Below are 15530 nucleotides of genomic sequence, written 5' to 3'. Positions count from 1 at the left end.
GCAACAGCAATGGGAGTTTTCTGTGGTTTTTATTAAGCGTGATTATATGCAGATTCCTTGAGTGCTCGAACAGACTGTCTTGGGTTGCTATCAGGCATACGTGATGTACGCCCTGTAGCTCATCACATGCAGTTCACTGTATCAGTGTGTTATTATTTATTAATCTTTCCAGTCTCTGAACTTGTCTGCCATTTTAAAGAGAGACTTACTATAAAATACAGTATTTCTCACAAAGTTTATGTGCATACCTTTTGTTTTTAAGCTGGGAACAGGATACACCTCATCTCCAAAGTAGCTAGGAAAGCAAATTTTCTTCATCTTTTTTGTTTTATTAACACAGGGTTTGTACTAAATGACATTATTAACTGTGACATTATCTAGAAAAGGTGTTATAAAGGTTTAAGGATGCCCTGTATATGCATTGTTATTTTTGAAACTGATAATATATATTATGATTATATTACGGATTAGATTTCAGGTGAACTTCAGTACAGCAGCACAAGCAAATCTGTAGTTTTTCAAATTTTGACTAGGTCTTATAACATTTGTTGAAATCCTTGCAAGATATTCATCTATTTGTAGCATCATATAGGTCTGGCTCCCCATCTGTCTCTGTTTTTCATGACAGCGAGGCTCTGGTACTTTTTTTTTTTTTTTTTTTTTTTTTTACTTTAGTACTTATTCATTGAAGCCCACTGTAATGCTGTTTCTATCACAGTTATTTGTCCAACAACTTTTATTGATCATTTGTGATAAAAGATTTTTCATAGGGAGAAGTTTTAACCAACAATCAGTGAATTTGGTTTAATTAGATTTAGTTTTATACAGTAGGAAAAGTAATGTAATCAGAGCCCATTTACATACTATTAAATAAATAAATTACTGACATAGCATGGTGCCAAAATCTAAGGAACACTGGGGGGAAAAAAATGTTCTTGCTGAATTATTTTCTGCTAGGCCATGTTTATTAAGGTATTCATGCAACTTTTAGATTTTAAAAGTAAGGGTATGAATCTAAGGATCAGATTCCCTCCAAATAAATCCTTATTTAACAGGATATCCCTGAGACTTTTTTTTTTTTCCCCCCAGTATTGGCAGCCTGACTAAAATAGTCTCATCTGGTTTAACTAAAATCTTTGCATTACTTGGCAGTGGTTTCTTTTGTACGTGGTGCTTAGAGCTCATTGAAGCTCACGCGGTACAGGAAATGCAAATCATGCAAATCATCCTCACGCTGACGATGTACAGTGGCGTGATTGAGCAGCAGTACGTATGGCTCGTGGGCTGACCACATGAAAGAAGTCATTTAAAGACCAGATGAGCCCAAGCTGGGTTAAGTTAGACTATGTGTGAGCTTCAAAGCTTATAGAATAGCATCCTTTTTAAAAATAAATTTATTTTATTAATAACACCTGCGCAGAGTTCTTAAACAGTGAGGACATGTATAGATGAACATTACATTAAATATATGCCATACTTAAATCAGAAGGGCGAAATGGCTGTTTTTGTAGAAATTCAGGTGTGTGTTCATGTTGATGAAAGTGGATCACAGGCTCTTGCGCTGCAAAAAAAGGCCCGTACGTGTGTGTTGTCTGTAAAAGCCCAACTCTTCTCTGCCTTTCAGATAAATATGAAAATAAATGGAAGATAAAACGGAATTTTGCCTGTACGGAAGGGTTAAGAACAGGCTTTCTGTAAGTGCTGTTGAGTGGAGAGGAGAGGAAAGTTGAGTGCTTGCTGCTTCAAATTTCTCTGGTAACTTAGGAAAAAACCTTGTTTATTTTTTTCCCGTACTTCTGAAGAGGTCTTTCTGTAGTTTTGGGGCTGTAACTTTGCAGTAAAGCTGAGCCCTCACTACCTGGTGCAACTCTGAACCTCGAAGGTGGTGTGGTTGGGGGAGCAGATGTGGTGGGAGCCCTGGGCTTCATCCAGCAGATCCTGTGGGATGGGTGTGCAAAGACCCGTTAGGTACAACCTGAGTAAAGTCAATAAAAATTGCCAATATTAGAGCACTTTTCATATTAATTTTGCAATAAAAAGAGAGTGAATGGTATACCCTTGAAGACATTGCGACTTATTCTTAACATTGGTAATACTCAACATGGGTGGCTGTTCTGCTTCTAGCAGGAGTCTTACTTCTTATGAGTGGTGGAGGTTTTTTTGTTTTCTTTTTTACAGCCCTCGTTCACTTCTCTTTGGTGTTTGAATGTTTTTAAAAGTTGAGATTCATTCAGATAATGTAACATGACACAAAGCTGGAAAATGTCAATCTTGAACTGTTTCTGTGTCATCTTGTTTAATTTTTACTTGAAACAGTAGCCCTAAGGAGGTCTTCGGTGGGACCGGTCAGCGTGCTGCACTGTATCACCCTGATGGATGTGATTTTTGGCTTGATATTTTGTCACTAGTGCCTTGCTCCTCCTTGATTTTGTCTTTTCTGATAATACAGAGGAGCAAGACAGAAGGAAGAAATTATTTTTTTATACTTTATCTACCAGATTGTTTCTTTCCTATCAAATCAGTCCACAGGCTCTGCATCAGAAGGAGAGAGGGAGATTTCCCGTCTTGTTGTTCATTTGTTTGTTTGTGGTTTTTTTTTCTCCCCCTTCCCCTTTCTTTTAAGCACTAACTATATTCTTTAATTTTGTATTTGAAGTCAAGAGGAGCATTTCACCCTCGCAGTGTGCTTGCAGGTTAGGGCAGCTCCCGCACACAGCTGGTGCTCAGGGGGCTTCGTGCGGGGGGTTGGGGTCCAGCTGGGGCTGGAATGGTTAAATTCCTTCTCTATGGTTTGTTTGTTTATTCATTTCTTTTTAAGCAAAGAAATAAAGGTGAGTGAAAGGATGGCATCCTGAAATCATCGCAAGATGCCGGGGAAAAGGAACATAGTAAATAAATAGTTTTCCTGAGCCAGTTTGTGGAGCCATCCCTTACGGGGGACATCCAGGAGCTTCTGGCACAGGCTTCTGGTCATGCGTGTATACATCCAGCACACGCCTAATGTTTTAGTGGAAGCAGGAATTTAAATCACAGATAATATTAATTCATCTTTTCTACGCAGTGCAAGAAATAGCAAGGTGCAGGGGCTAACAGAGACAGCAGAAAAGAAATTTTACTACTTCTATCTAATATAATTTAATGTAATTTAATATCCATTTCAGTGTTTGACAGGAAGTAAAGATTACTTAAATATTTGTACCTAAGAGCACAGGGCTGTATAAAGATTTTTGAATGTTAAAGTTAATTTGTTTCTTCCAGCAATATATAGAGATATATACAGAAAATTAATCCCATATGACTGTACAGCTACCAGTGCTTCAAAACCTTTTTGGAAATACTTTCGAAAGAACATCTCCGGTCATCTTGACAAATGGCTTGAATAAGGTTTCCTTTGCAGGAGCCCCTGGAAGGTTTTACGTGCAGTCGAAAGGCACTGCTGGAAAAATGGTGTTATTTGGAGACCTTGACCAAAACTCTTTCACTAAGCTCCGTTTCTGCAGATAGGAAAGCTTGTTGGCCAGCCACCTTGAACAGATTTTTAGCTTTCTGTGATGCAGAGATGCACAATCTTTTCCCAGTAACAAATAAGCTGTTGTCAACAATTTTCCTGGCCACAGTTTAAATAGCTTAATTCAGAATGCTTCACGTTTTTATGGTGGAATTTGACAGAAGTGCAGAAAATATATGTGGGTATAGGATAGATGCGTGTTATGTATGTGTGTCGTATATCTGTGTGTGCAGGCATGTGAACATATGTGCATATACATGTCCTATCTGTGCCTGAAAATATATCTGCAATTGCTATGTACAGTCTCACGAAGATAACATTTTATTTTGAGACATCTGTCAGATACTGTGGTGAGCAGGGTCCCTAAGATATAACAGTGGCGTGATCATGTACAAGTTGATTAAATCACTGAACCGTGACACTTGCTTATCTTCAAGTCTGGCTTGGGCTCCTGAGTTCGCACTGTGGTCCTCATTCTCTTTGTGGCCCTCGATAAGCAAACTTTGGCCTCAGTTTCCTAATCTTAAAGATTAGAAAGAATCTAGTGTATTCTTCTGACTTTGTTACATATGACTTCAACCTGAGAGGCACGTATTTCTCTTGCACCTGCCTGGGGAGTAATGGGTATTTAGCGCTGGATGCTTTATTTCACGATAAAGGGAATTTAGAAGTTTCAGGATGTAGTAGTTGTGTATGAGATGTGTTGGGAAAACAGAATTTGTAAAATATCTGGAAGCCTAAAAGCGTTATTATATATTATTTTATTATTGGATTTTTCCAGCTGGGGAAAATCTCAACATTTTGCAGTGTTGGGGTTTGTTTGGCTTACTCAGGGAACGGATCCATGTTGTAAAAGTTGCCCAAATGTGACTGTAAATGACTAGTGTAGTTGTTAACCCTGACAAACTCTCAGCCAGGAGCTGGAGAACAAAAATGGGCAAAAAGCTTCAGAACTGTCAAATTCTCTCCCAGGTTTAGGATAGTCTCTCTTTCTTTGAGCTCCCTCCTGTATGCCTCTTGTTGCATTGGTCCCTCGTGTCCCGTGGCAGGAGCTCCGGACTGCCTTGCTCAAGCTGCAAAGCTGTGACCCTCATATTCCTTTTCTTTCGCTGGTGGCATTATAAATAAAAACCTGTTACGATAACAGGTGAAATAAAATGATGGGACATCGATACAGGTTGCACTTAAAATCTTGCTATGTAAATGGAATTAAAACAGCTTATGGTATATGCCAGGCATGATGCAAGTTTTATTTAATAAATATATGACTGAAGGGTTACATTCAATCCAAGTGCTCTCCTTTGTGATCTTCAGCCATGTTTGTAGGGAAACCTCTCTTAAAGCACTTAAAGCTTAATTCAGAACAGACAAAACAATTATTTTTTGAAAGTCTGATGAAATATGTTTGGCAGCTTTTGAATTTAGGAGAGCGTCTCATTTCTTTGAAATCTCACTCCAGTCAATCCTTCAGCCCTTTTGGTGTAACCGTTCAAATCTGGTAGCGAGTATGGGCTTGGCCAAGTTAAAAAAAGTTCTGATCAGAAAGTGTAGCGGCTGGGAATGATGTATAACAGGCAAAGACTGACATTTTCCTTATTGATAAGCCTTTGAGTACTGCGCTCTCTGCTGCCTCTGCGTTTTTGGTGAAGTGCTGCTGATAAATATCTCCACGTGATTTGGGCTTTGGTCCTCCAAATACAGGTCTGGAGGCTCTTGAGCATTAAATAGCCTTGTTTTAATTTCTCAGGAAACAGAATTGTCATTTTGTCTTCTGTAAGTATAAATGATGTATGTTTATGCACCAACGTGTGAGTGTTTCCTACAGGAAGGGAAGGAAGAAGACTGACACAGCGCAGTGGGGTTTTATAGCAGAACTATTGCGTGAACGCAGAGCAGAAACATTTAAATAGTAGTTCTGATTGCCAGTTCACTGACTGCAGCGAGCAGTTTGCTAGGTTCATATTAAGGCAGGCAAGTTGCTGTATGCCACAGCACCAAATATTATAGAGGTGTGACGGGCAGTTGGGAGAAATAAATATTTGCACTTTCCTAATATTTGATTAAGATACATTTTTATTTTTATATATATATGTGTGTGTGTTGTATGAAGGACTATGCACTTTGCGAATATCTATTAAAATCACTAAGTTATTCCTAATGTTCTGTAGTGCTGCCTGCTCCTGACAAACATCTGATATGGATCATATGCCTCTAAAAAGAGAAGTTCCTCGAGCAAAATATCCTCATGAAAACAGGTTGGAGATACTCACATTCTCTCGTTCGCTCTCACTCGCATGTTACATTTTGGCACGTTGTAGAAGCAGGTAGCATATCTACTACCTGCTGTTGAAAGTGTTGAAGATACTGAATTATTTATTCCATCTTCTGCACTATCCAAACTCGTTTTGGGTAGTTTGACACATCTCGGTCTTCCATATGGATACTTCATGGTGACAGAGTTGCCAGCTGCTCAGGTTTTATGACAGTCTGAGTTTTTTCGAGGACTGTATTAGTTTTCTGGGAAGAATCCTGCTTTTCCTGAGGTCCCCGTTCTTAGGCAGTAGTTATGCCTTGGTTTGATCCTCTGGACTGGGAGTTTTTTGGGGAAAATTAGCAAAGAGCTTCCATAAAAATATTTTTGTAAAGGACGATGTTTATAGATTGTGTGAGATGAAATCAAAGCCATGCATTATTAGAAAAATGTGAAATCCATTTGCTAAGAAAACGTAAGTTCCTTTTAGCCATAGTCTTCACATTTTTAAAAACAAAAAGCATTTAGATAGCAAGGCGCTTAAAGCAACAAAGACAGTATGAAATACTTTGGAGAGCAGGATTTTTGTGGGACTTGAAATGTAAAACCTAACCAGTCTGCTAGGACCCTGCTTATCTTCTCTGTTTTTCTGCAAGGTGAGTGGGGCTTCTGTTGTTTTAGATTTACAATGTGGAAACCTGAAAACTGGGAGAAATTTGAGGTCAGCAAAACTTTTTAAAATTGAGGAAAACCAGCCATTGTTTTACCTTGTCATTCTTTCATTTGAGCATCTATTCATAGAAATCCTTCTAAAGGGAAACTCTTTTTATTTTGGTGGGTCTGTGCTGCACTGACGTTGATTCCCCTTCGGTGGGATACATCAGTCTCGCCTGCAGGGAGGTCTGTATGTCCATGATGCAGGCTGTCTCTGCTGTGTCATCCTGGATCCAGGCTGGCACTGGATGACATGAAGTAATGGTTCTCAAAGTTTGTTGTTCAGATTTGCTATTGAATCGTAGTGTTGTTATGTGTAGTCTTAGGACTTTGTGTTGCTGCAACCTCTTGGGCATGTTGCATTTTTCATGCCAGTCATTTGACATGTTTGAGTTTTCTCCAGACTTGGACAGATAAGATACCCAATGAAAGGAATCTGCAGACTTTAAAACAATAAATACTGCTATTTAAATGTTACCTAATTGAGTAGCACATCAGTTTTGCAAGCCTTTTTCTTTGAAAAAGTCTTTTGACCATCCATCACTATGTCCTGCATATTTACCTGTGGTGAATTTGTTGCCTTCAGACACTACGTCCTTTTCTTTTTCTTGCTTCTGTTTTCTTGCTCCATCGCAGTATAAATTTGAGCAGTGTTAGTCCATACATCTTACATAAACCTTCCAGCAATGGCTACTTTTCACTAGTGGGATATTCTGATTTGCTTTTGTTCTGCTCTGATAAGGTGCTTTTGCTTCATTATTTAATGCTGACAAAAGGTGAGTGAGGAGGATGAGGATCATACAGATTCGTGGCTTTCTTCTTCCCCCAATCAACAGAGCTATAGCTGCTTGGTCTTGACCTCTCCCTTCGTGGAAACAGAGGACGATGTAGCCCATGGTGAACAATCTGGCCACTAAAGTAAAAATGTGCATCTGTCAGTAATTAATTGAAGCCAAATTTAATTACAAATCAGGGAAAAAAACCAGTACCACACACTTCATAAAATTCAAGACGCTTCAGTGTTGTTGCCTGAAAACCAAAGCAATCCAAATAAAGTACACCCCTCTCAAAAGTCAAGAGTTTTATTTGTGAAAGGCTCTTTTTCAAGCTTACTTCTTGAAGCGAAATAGAAAAGTTGTTTTAATTAACTGTTTTCACATCCTTTTTGGTATCTTTCTGAGTTAAAGGTCATACAAAATAGAGGTAAGTGTGTAAGGCTAGTTCTAAACTGCTTATGTTGGCTGAGGATCTCACCACAAATTTGGATTCTGAGTTTTGATTGTACATAAATATTCTGATCAGCTGGTTGTAATAAAGATTCAGAGGGCTAGGACAATTGAGAGCGAACCCCAATAATTTACAAATTAAACAACACATTTATGTAACCTCTTGAATTTTTTAAATGCGGGAGGTTTGCTGTTATTGAGATTCAGCCCTGTTCTACTTTTGCTGGATAACACTGGTGGAGTCAGCAGGTTGAGACAGGAGGTTCTCAAAAATTCTGCCCCCCCGTTATGGGGTCTGGAAATCTGGATGGCATGAGGAGACACAGGAAAGGGTGGGCCATGCAATAGCTGGGCTGGAAACACAGCCCCCTTCTGCTCCAGCTGTGTCAAACAGCAGATGTGCATGCAGGGGGGTGGGGTTTTTTTGGGGGGTATGGTATATATGGAGAAGGAGAAAATGCATTTGAGTTCTGGGCAGTAAATTCTTTTGGAAAGCATGACTAAGGTCTTTCACAGTAGGACCAAAAATTGGAACTGTAATCCAAAATAACATACTGTAAAATGAGGGAAGATGTATTTTTAAATGAAAATATCAAAAAATGGATTGGCAGTATGAGTTCAAAACAAGCTATTCATTTCTACTGTATTTTAGCATACAAGGCAAACCCCAGATCCAGAACTACTCACTGTTATCAGCCATGAATATTTATCACTGTGTACTATACGTACGTATAGTAATTACAGCAGGAGGAAAAAATATCTTTCTTTACAATTAATATTTGTAAACGTTTATGAAAGTACATAGAAATAAATAAGACAAACACATGGCCTAATTAAGATGAAAGGCATGACAGCCCTTGTGATTTGTTCTGAAAAATAGTGTTAAAATAGTATGACTGAATTATTTCTGTAAACACTTCAAATAATGCTCTATCTAGAAAAACCTTAATTCATGACATATAATATCTATAAGTTTTTGACATTTGTACATTCCATGTCAAAAAATTATCATTAATTTATTATTTATTATACTGTATACTGTCATACGTTATCACTTATTAGTATTTATTGTTCAGAAATTCAGAGTCGTCTATTGTTAGTGGGAAATGGAAAAGCATTTATATCTGCAATTTGTGTACTCTTGGTCTATTGATGAAAACGCAACTTCTGCAAGTTGATAATACAAAAATGTGTAATAATAAACAAAAATAACCGGTCTGTTTAACATTCCAGGCATTAATAATGCTGTTTGATATACACTTTGCAGTTGAAAAATAACTTCAAGCCAAACCTGTGGACTCGTCTGAATTTCTGGAATCTTTATGACGGAGGAACCGAAGCCCTCAGGTTTGATCTTGAGGAGCTTGAAGACACCACCATCTCTGAAGCCCTTGTTTCTCAAGGTGGATGTGTTCATGGGGATGACCCCTCTTGTCTTCTCCTTGGCCTTTAAGGAGGCAACATAGAGGAGCAGTGTCCGGTACTTCTTACCCAGCTGTGCTTGCCCTCGCTAAAAGGATGAGCTGCCCCTGATCTCCCTGCAGATGGTTCCCCCAACTACTTGTGTCAATTGCTATAAAACTTTGGTTGGTTTCTGATCAGCTAGAGGAGATGCAGCCATCCACAGTGGCGTGACTACATTTTACGGTTATTGATGGTGATTTGTTGGGTTGTAGTGCCTGTGTGGTCTCCGGTGGCCATGCCCAAAACAAAACCCTACTTGGCGTGAAAATCTGACTTTAACACTGCTGTCTGATACTAGGCATCCCAACTGACATTTCAGGAAAAAATTTATAGATACAGTACAACTTGAAGCTCTGTGAGAATAAAGCAGTCACTGCCTTGTGAGAAGTACAGTGGGATGTGATACCTCCAGGTGCTCAAGGTTTCAGTTCTAGATTGGTGCAGCAATACTTCATCCAGCATCATGCTCCCCTCCTGAAAGATGAATGAATGTCAGTTCGGTCAGTGACACCTAATGAACAGTATTTTATTTTTTTTAGCACTCATTTCCCCAAAAAACCTCATATTTGTACTGATATCTAGATCTAAATCTGTTTTATTGCAAAACTGCACATGGCAGATGAAGAGCGCTCGTACCTCTTCTTGGACTGCCAGATCTTCAATCGTAAACTTATTTTACTGTGAATGTAGTTGTTTTGCAGCAGAGATTTATGGCCTCGGATTTTGTTGGCAGCACAGGAGAGTCCCTGTTGCAGCTGCAGGAGCATACCCACAGTAATCCTTTTCCAGGGAATGCTGCCTTACCTGTGCTGCAGTGGTGGCTGTGTCCGCCAGTCCTTCGTGCCAGCGGAGCTTCTGCCAGGCAGAGGGAATATTCCGTGACAAATCAGATACTGTTATAAACTGGCTTTGTGTTGTGAGCCTGGTGAATTGGAGAGTTCAGCCTCCATAGCCATAGATACATAAATATGCCCTGTGTGGTCTCCCAAGGGGAAGGCAAAATGTGGTTTTAGTTAAGTTGCATGGGAATTTAATTGAAAGATTTAGGGCGATGCCATAAAAGAGTAAATCACGGTTACGTGACACAAAGAAGATTTATAAAGCAAAATAAAAATACTTTAGCACCTTCATTTTTATAATTTGCGTGATACGAATGGAAACCTGTATTAGTCATTTTGTCTGCTGGTAATTAAAAAAAAAAAAAAAAAGCAAAGGCTTCTATATTTTATTGGTTTTCAGTCCTTAGGTGTACAATAATGGGGAAGACGGTAGCAAAGGTCAGAGCGTTCTCTGGACGCGTTGCGGTTCTGAACCTGCAAGCATGCTCAGCTTCTTTCCTGGGAATAGTGGTATGAATTAAGCACACGAGTAGTTCCTGGGAAGTCAGGACTATTCAGTGATTCAGATTAAGGACAAGCTTAGTGTAAGACCGAGGCTTACGTGGATGGTGGCGGCCCTGAAATTCGGCCAGCCTCCGAGGCAGTGAGGCTACGGTGTGGGTGGTGGTCCTGCTCCAGTGAAGAATTTAATTTATTACACAGTAAAATACTTGGGGATGTTTTGGGGAAGGAGGGCTAGGTCAGTCATGTTAGAAATGTGACCTTCAGCGCAGGTTTTGTGAGGATTCGCCCAGTATGTTTCTTGCAGAGGACTGTATATATTCTGCGTTGTAGTGTTGATAGGTCTAGATAAGAATACCATAATAACAGTTGAAATTTAGGGGGTTTTGTGAGGTGGTAAGTTAATGATGTAGCTGTTAATTTGAATTTAGCAGACGTTTTAAATATAGGTTTCTCTTACAGAGACAAAAGTTGCAATTTAAAGCTCTTTGGTGGTCTAAAAACAGCTTAATTCTCTAGTAGCATGGTAATAAGTACTAATCCAGCTTATACAGCGATTGTAGTATGTCATGTTTGTGAAAGATTGCCTAACTCTGCTTTCTCTGGGTTTTATGTTAATTTTTTTAAATTAAACATAAAACCTTATAACATCTTTATGCTGAGATAAACTGTTCAATTTAACTTGTGCTCAAGCAGCAGCTGTCAGGAATTATCATGTCTCAAGCGTTCTTGCCATCACCTTGTGTCTCTACCTCCCGGATACACTCCATAGGATGATAAGGCTCACCTTGTTAGGATTTATTACTTAAATAATAACCCGAGGTAAAATGAAAGTTGATGTCACACAGAATGACAACGGACATATATTTATGTCACACATTACATTATAATAAACTTCCCTTTCTTCCCCTTGTTATAGGTGTTAAATGGAAATACACTCCAGCATATCCTCCAGTGCCCTGCGTGAGTCCATCAGCCGTGTACATGGCTGCTCTGTGGGCATGTTCACAGAGACTCGCTGTCAGGTGTTATTTAAGCTTATAATGCCAGAGAAATTGGTTAGTGCTGGTAGTTAGCAGCTTTTATGCCAGTAAAGAAACAAGTGTAAGAGCATCTCAGTTGTTGGGTTAAATTCTGGAAGCGCTGTGAAGTGATGCGAGTGAATTGGGGAGGGTGTTTTTAAATAATATGACCACTTAAATGGCTTTAGTTTTACTCTTTTCTCGCTGTAAGAAATGTAAGCAGTGTCGTTTCAGGCTCTAAAATCTGAACTTGCTAGTAATCACAACAGTTTTCTCTCGATGCTGGTTTGTTGATCAGCAGGGCAGTGATAAGCAACCTGCTTGTTAGTTGAGTCTTATTGTTTTCTGCTTACAGGGGAGAAAATTTGGGTCTACGCCTTGCAAACTTCCCAAGGTGCTGGCCTTTCTTGCCAGCCTCTAGAGCTCTCTGATGATGCTGTTGAATTCCTAAGAGTTGTCTGAAGCTGGTGCTCAAACAGTTTTTCTGTCCTGTGGATATAACCATCTTTTTTTTCATATTCTTCTAGTTATTTTGTCGTTCATCTGAGCGAGTTCAGATACTTGAGCTACATGGTTTTGTTCAAGCTTAAATCTTGGCTCTCATCTCTCGCCGTGCTCCCCATTGCCCTTTTCTCTCCAGTCATCACGTTAACCTTGCCCCCCCCCCCCGCCTTCTCTTTCCACTTCTGCTTTTGTGCCTTGCTCTGCACTGCTTCCCCTGTTTTTAATCCCAACGTGCCATCTCTTTTTTTCCTCTCTCCCTTCAAAAGCAGCCAAGTTCATAGATGTTATCCTGCATCAGTTCAGTTTTCTTCCTAACTCATGGCAGAAAGAGGTTTTCTGAAAAATGAGTGAAGGAAAGGATAAACTATAATGTAATCCAGAAATCGCCAAAATTTGTCCAAGCAACCATTTCATCTCGGGTTTTGGAATATTTGGGATAGGTTTTGTCCTGTTCATGTTTTCTTTGCCACGCTAGTGCTACGCTGGCAGCATTCCGAGCAGGGGTGTTGCATCGCCCATCGGAAGCTTTCTGCTTTCACTGTGGTGGCACCCAGGTCGTTACGAGGTCCGGAGGTTATTACTCTTTGTGACAAATAAGTGATGACTTATGTAAAACTATTTTTTTTTTTCCCCTCTTAGTATGGCTTGTAATAAACCCGAGCTCGTATCTTAATTGGCATTCTGTTTGACAGTCCCTTTAGAACAATCAAATATTTGATGAACAAGGCAATAACATTCATCTCTTTCTTTCGTAAGCCTTTCAGATTAGCATTGACTGGGGTTGATGAAGATGGATACAGAATCTGTTCTCCAGGAAGCATTTGTTCTGTAGATACAGATTATCTAAGAAACGGTGTATGTTAGCATAGGTAGGAGTATGATATACATATGTATATTTATGGATGTTTGGAGAAGTGCATGAGTTTTAAGGTTGACAGCCAGGCTCAGAAGTTTATCATATTAGTGATGTTGGGTTGGCAGCAATCTTGAACGCAAAATCCATGTAACAATAGGAAGAATGGGAATAAAATGGGATAATGAAGAGGAAGAATAGGAATAAAAATAGAAAAAATAGGAAAGATATCGAAAGAATTTAACACTGCATAAATCAATTCTGAATCTGAACTAAAATAGCAAAAAAAACACAAACGTTGGAAACATGCGATGTTGAAAAGTAATTTATTACAGCTTAGTGTTTTATGTGCAATAAATACCTGATCTCAATATTTTTGTAATCCCTTGTGGTAAGAAATGTCTTAGCACAACTATCTACAGCTCTGCAGTTCTCTGTAGGTTCAGGATTCGGTTTGCTTGAAAGCAGTGCTAGCCAGGGGACAGGAGATGCTTGCATGCTTTTGGTGAAATGCAGGGAAATCTGCCACCGGTTACAGTAGGGTCACAATGTCATATTACACATTTAAATACATTCATTTTCTGAGAGCCTGGTTAGTTATACGAGGCTAAGAAAGCAGCTTGTTAGTGTTGTTTGTGCCTGCCTGCTTTATGTAATTGAAGGATGTTTGCAGTGTTGCGGACTGTGGAATAGGCAGGAGTGCTACGGCAACGCCGGGGTGCGAGGGTAGAAACAACATTTCATTATAGAGGGTACCTAATAAAAATGTGAAAATAAAACAGAAAAAGGGTGAGTAAAAAACCCCAAACAAACAGGAAAAAAAACCCCAACAAAAAACCCCACAGACTGTACTAGATAAGTGCACTGCATAAATCAAAAGGGTTTATGTCATAACACGAACATGTGCCATTCCTGCTCATATATTGAATTTCAGTAGTTGGTTGCATAAAGAAGTAAAGTGTAATGAAACTGGCAAGCAAAGTATTCCCTAGTCAGCCTTATCTTTGTTCCATTTGTCCTTCAGATACAGCTTTTCTTGCCTTTTTCAATAAAATCCATCCAGCTTTTTTTTTTATTTTGCATCTCTCTGTAACCGAGCTGGGAAGACCAATGAGATTCGGTGCTTTTCTAGTTGGGTTCTTAGCAGCTGCTTTTTAAGAGATCAAAACTTTGAATGCTGCTACATGGTATTAAGGCTTAGCTATTGATGTGTCCCTATAGGGGTTATGTTTTTCTTGGGTGGGGGGGGGGAGAAGGGGAAGGGGTGACCCCTGCTAGCATGCTCACAGACAGTAAACACTGCTCTCCTTGTTTTCCAGGATCCTCTTTGCAAGCTCGGTGCTTAACCTGGCTGAACTCACTGCCCTCCGCCCTGACCTTGGCAAATTGAAAAAGGTCCTCTACTTCCATGAGAACCAATTGGCATATCCTGTCCAGAAATGCCAGGAAAGGGATTTTCAGTATGGATACAACCAGATTCTTTCATGGTAGGTGTTTCTTGCAGCGCCTCACATTACTTACGGTGTCCTTCTGTCTACAGCCTTGTGGCGTTCTAAGCCTGAATCGTCCTCCTCTGTATAAGTGATGACCCTGTAGCAAACAGAAGTACCAGCAGAGTCCTGAAGAGAGGTTGATAAAAGTCCTGTGGCAAACCCGCTCTGTAAACTCATCTCAATTTATTCTGTCAAGTCCACCAATGCTCTGTTGGGCCACCACAGTGTCCCCATTAGCGGTGGGGATTTTGACCTGTGTGTTGGCTGTAAGCAAGATGCTTTGTTTCACAGATGCTTCACAAAGCTGCAGCTAATCAGCTCTTGCTTGGCCATAGCTTTTACGGCATCCAACTGAAATTATATAAAGGGTTTTAGGGAAATAAACAGAAATTAAAATGTACTGCAGCACTTTTCTTGTGAAGAGAGGGCAGTAAACATACCAGATAAATCCTTATATTTCTTTCATCTAGTATTCAGAAATTGTGCAGTGCTAAAATACCCAGACGTTTTAAAGGCTGTGGTCCTTTATTGTTGCTAAAAACAAATGTATTTCTTGAATCTGAGTTAATGAAAGAAGTTAATAACAGCAACACTGAAAAGCTTTGTGGTTAGGCACTGTACAGACCTAAGTGAAACAGCAAAACTCAGTGGTTTTGAACTGAAATAAATTCATTTCCATCATCTCTCTCACCTGTCTGTTTGTCGGAGAATTATTAGGAAAAGGGATGGAGCATTTTAAGGTACAAGTTAAGCTTTTTCTTCTTTATAATGTAAGCCGGTTGATACTAAAATTTCTCAAATAACGATCTGTGTATACTCTGGCCATTCTGTAGCTGCTTCTGCAACAGCATTTGTAACACGTTTCCCTTACTGAGCAGTAAAGATGAGGAAGTATAGTGAAAGATCTTTCGGAAACAGTAGCAGCCATTTTCAGATGTTAGAACAAAAAGATGTGTTTTTTTGGCACTGGGGCAAGGAATTTTTTTATATATATATATTTTGCTTTATTCTGGCAGTGATTTTTCACGCATCTATTGTAAGCTGACAAATATTTATCCTCAAAATATGCGTTTTTATTTATCCTCAAAATATGCATTTTTATAAGAGAATAAAAGCATCTTCTTTTAATAATAAAAAAAAAGATGGGCTCTATAG

The 15530-nt window shown here is 39.3% G+C and overlaps 1 protein-coding gene across 19 annotated transcripts in view; it reads left to right on the top strand.

Annotated features, from left to right (window-relative positions):
• Positions 1-15530, top strand: part of GTDC1 (glycosyltransferase like domain containing 1) — a 185979-nt gene that overhangs the window by 79489 nt on the left and 90960 nt on the right. For 13 of the 19 annotated variants that reach the window (XR_008748577.1, XR_008748578.1, XM_055813008.1 and 10 more), the window contains one exon: positions 14202-14369. The exons of 1 other annotated variant lie outside the window; for it this stretch is intronic. Coding sequence is in view for 11 of the 18 variants with exons in the window: in XM_055813008.1 (XP_055668983.1) it covers positions 14202-14369 (168 nt within the window). In the remaining 7 variants the exon portion in view is untranslated. Of the gene's footprint in view, positions 1-5676; positions 5764-8966; positions 9103-9158; positions 9180-12512; positions 12899-14201; positions 14370-15530 lie in introns of those variants that run through there. 5 more of the 19 variants (XM_027793835.2, XM_055813006.1, XM_027793836.2 and 2 more) reach the window with 5 other exon arrangements.

This window comes from Falco peregrinus, chromosome 8, assembly GCF_023634155.1.
Source record: "Falco peregrinus isolate bFalPer1 chromosome 8, bFalPer1.pri, whole genome shotgun sequence".
NCBI classification, from domain to species: domain Eukaryota; kingdom Metazoa; phylum Chordata; class Aves; order Falconiformes; family Falconidae; genus Falco; species Falco peregrinus.
Note: the sequence above shows the minus strand (reverse complement) of the source record. Positions and strands in the feature narration are given on the sequence as shown.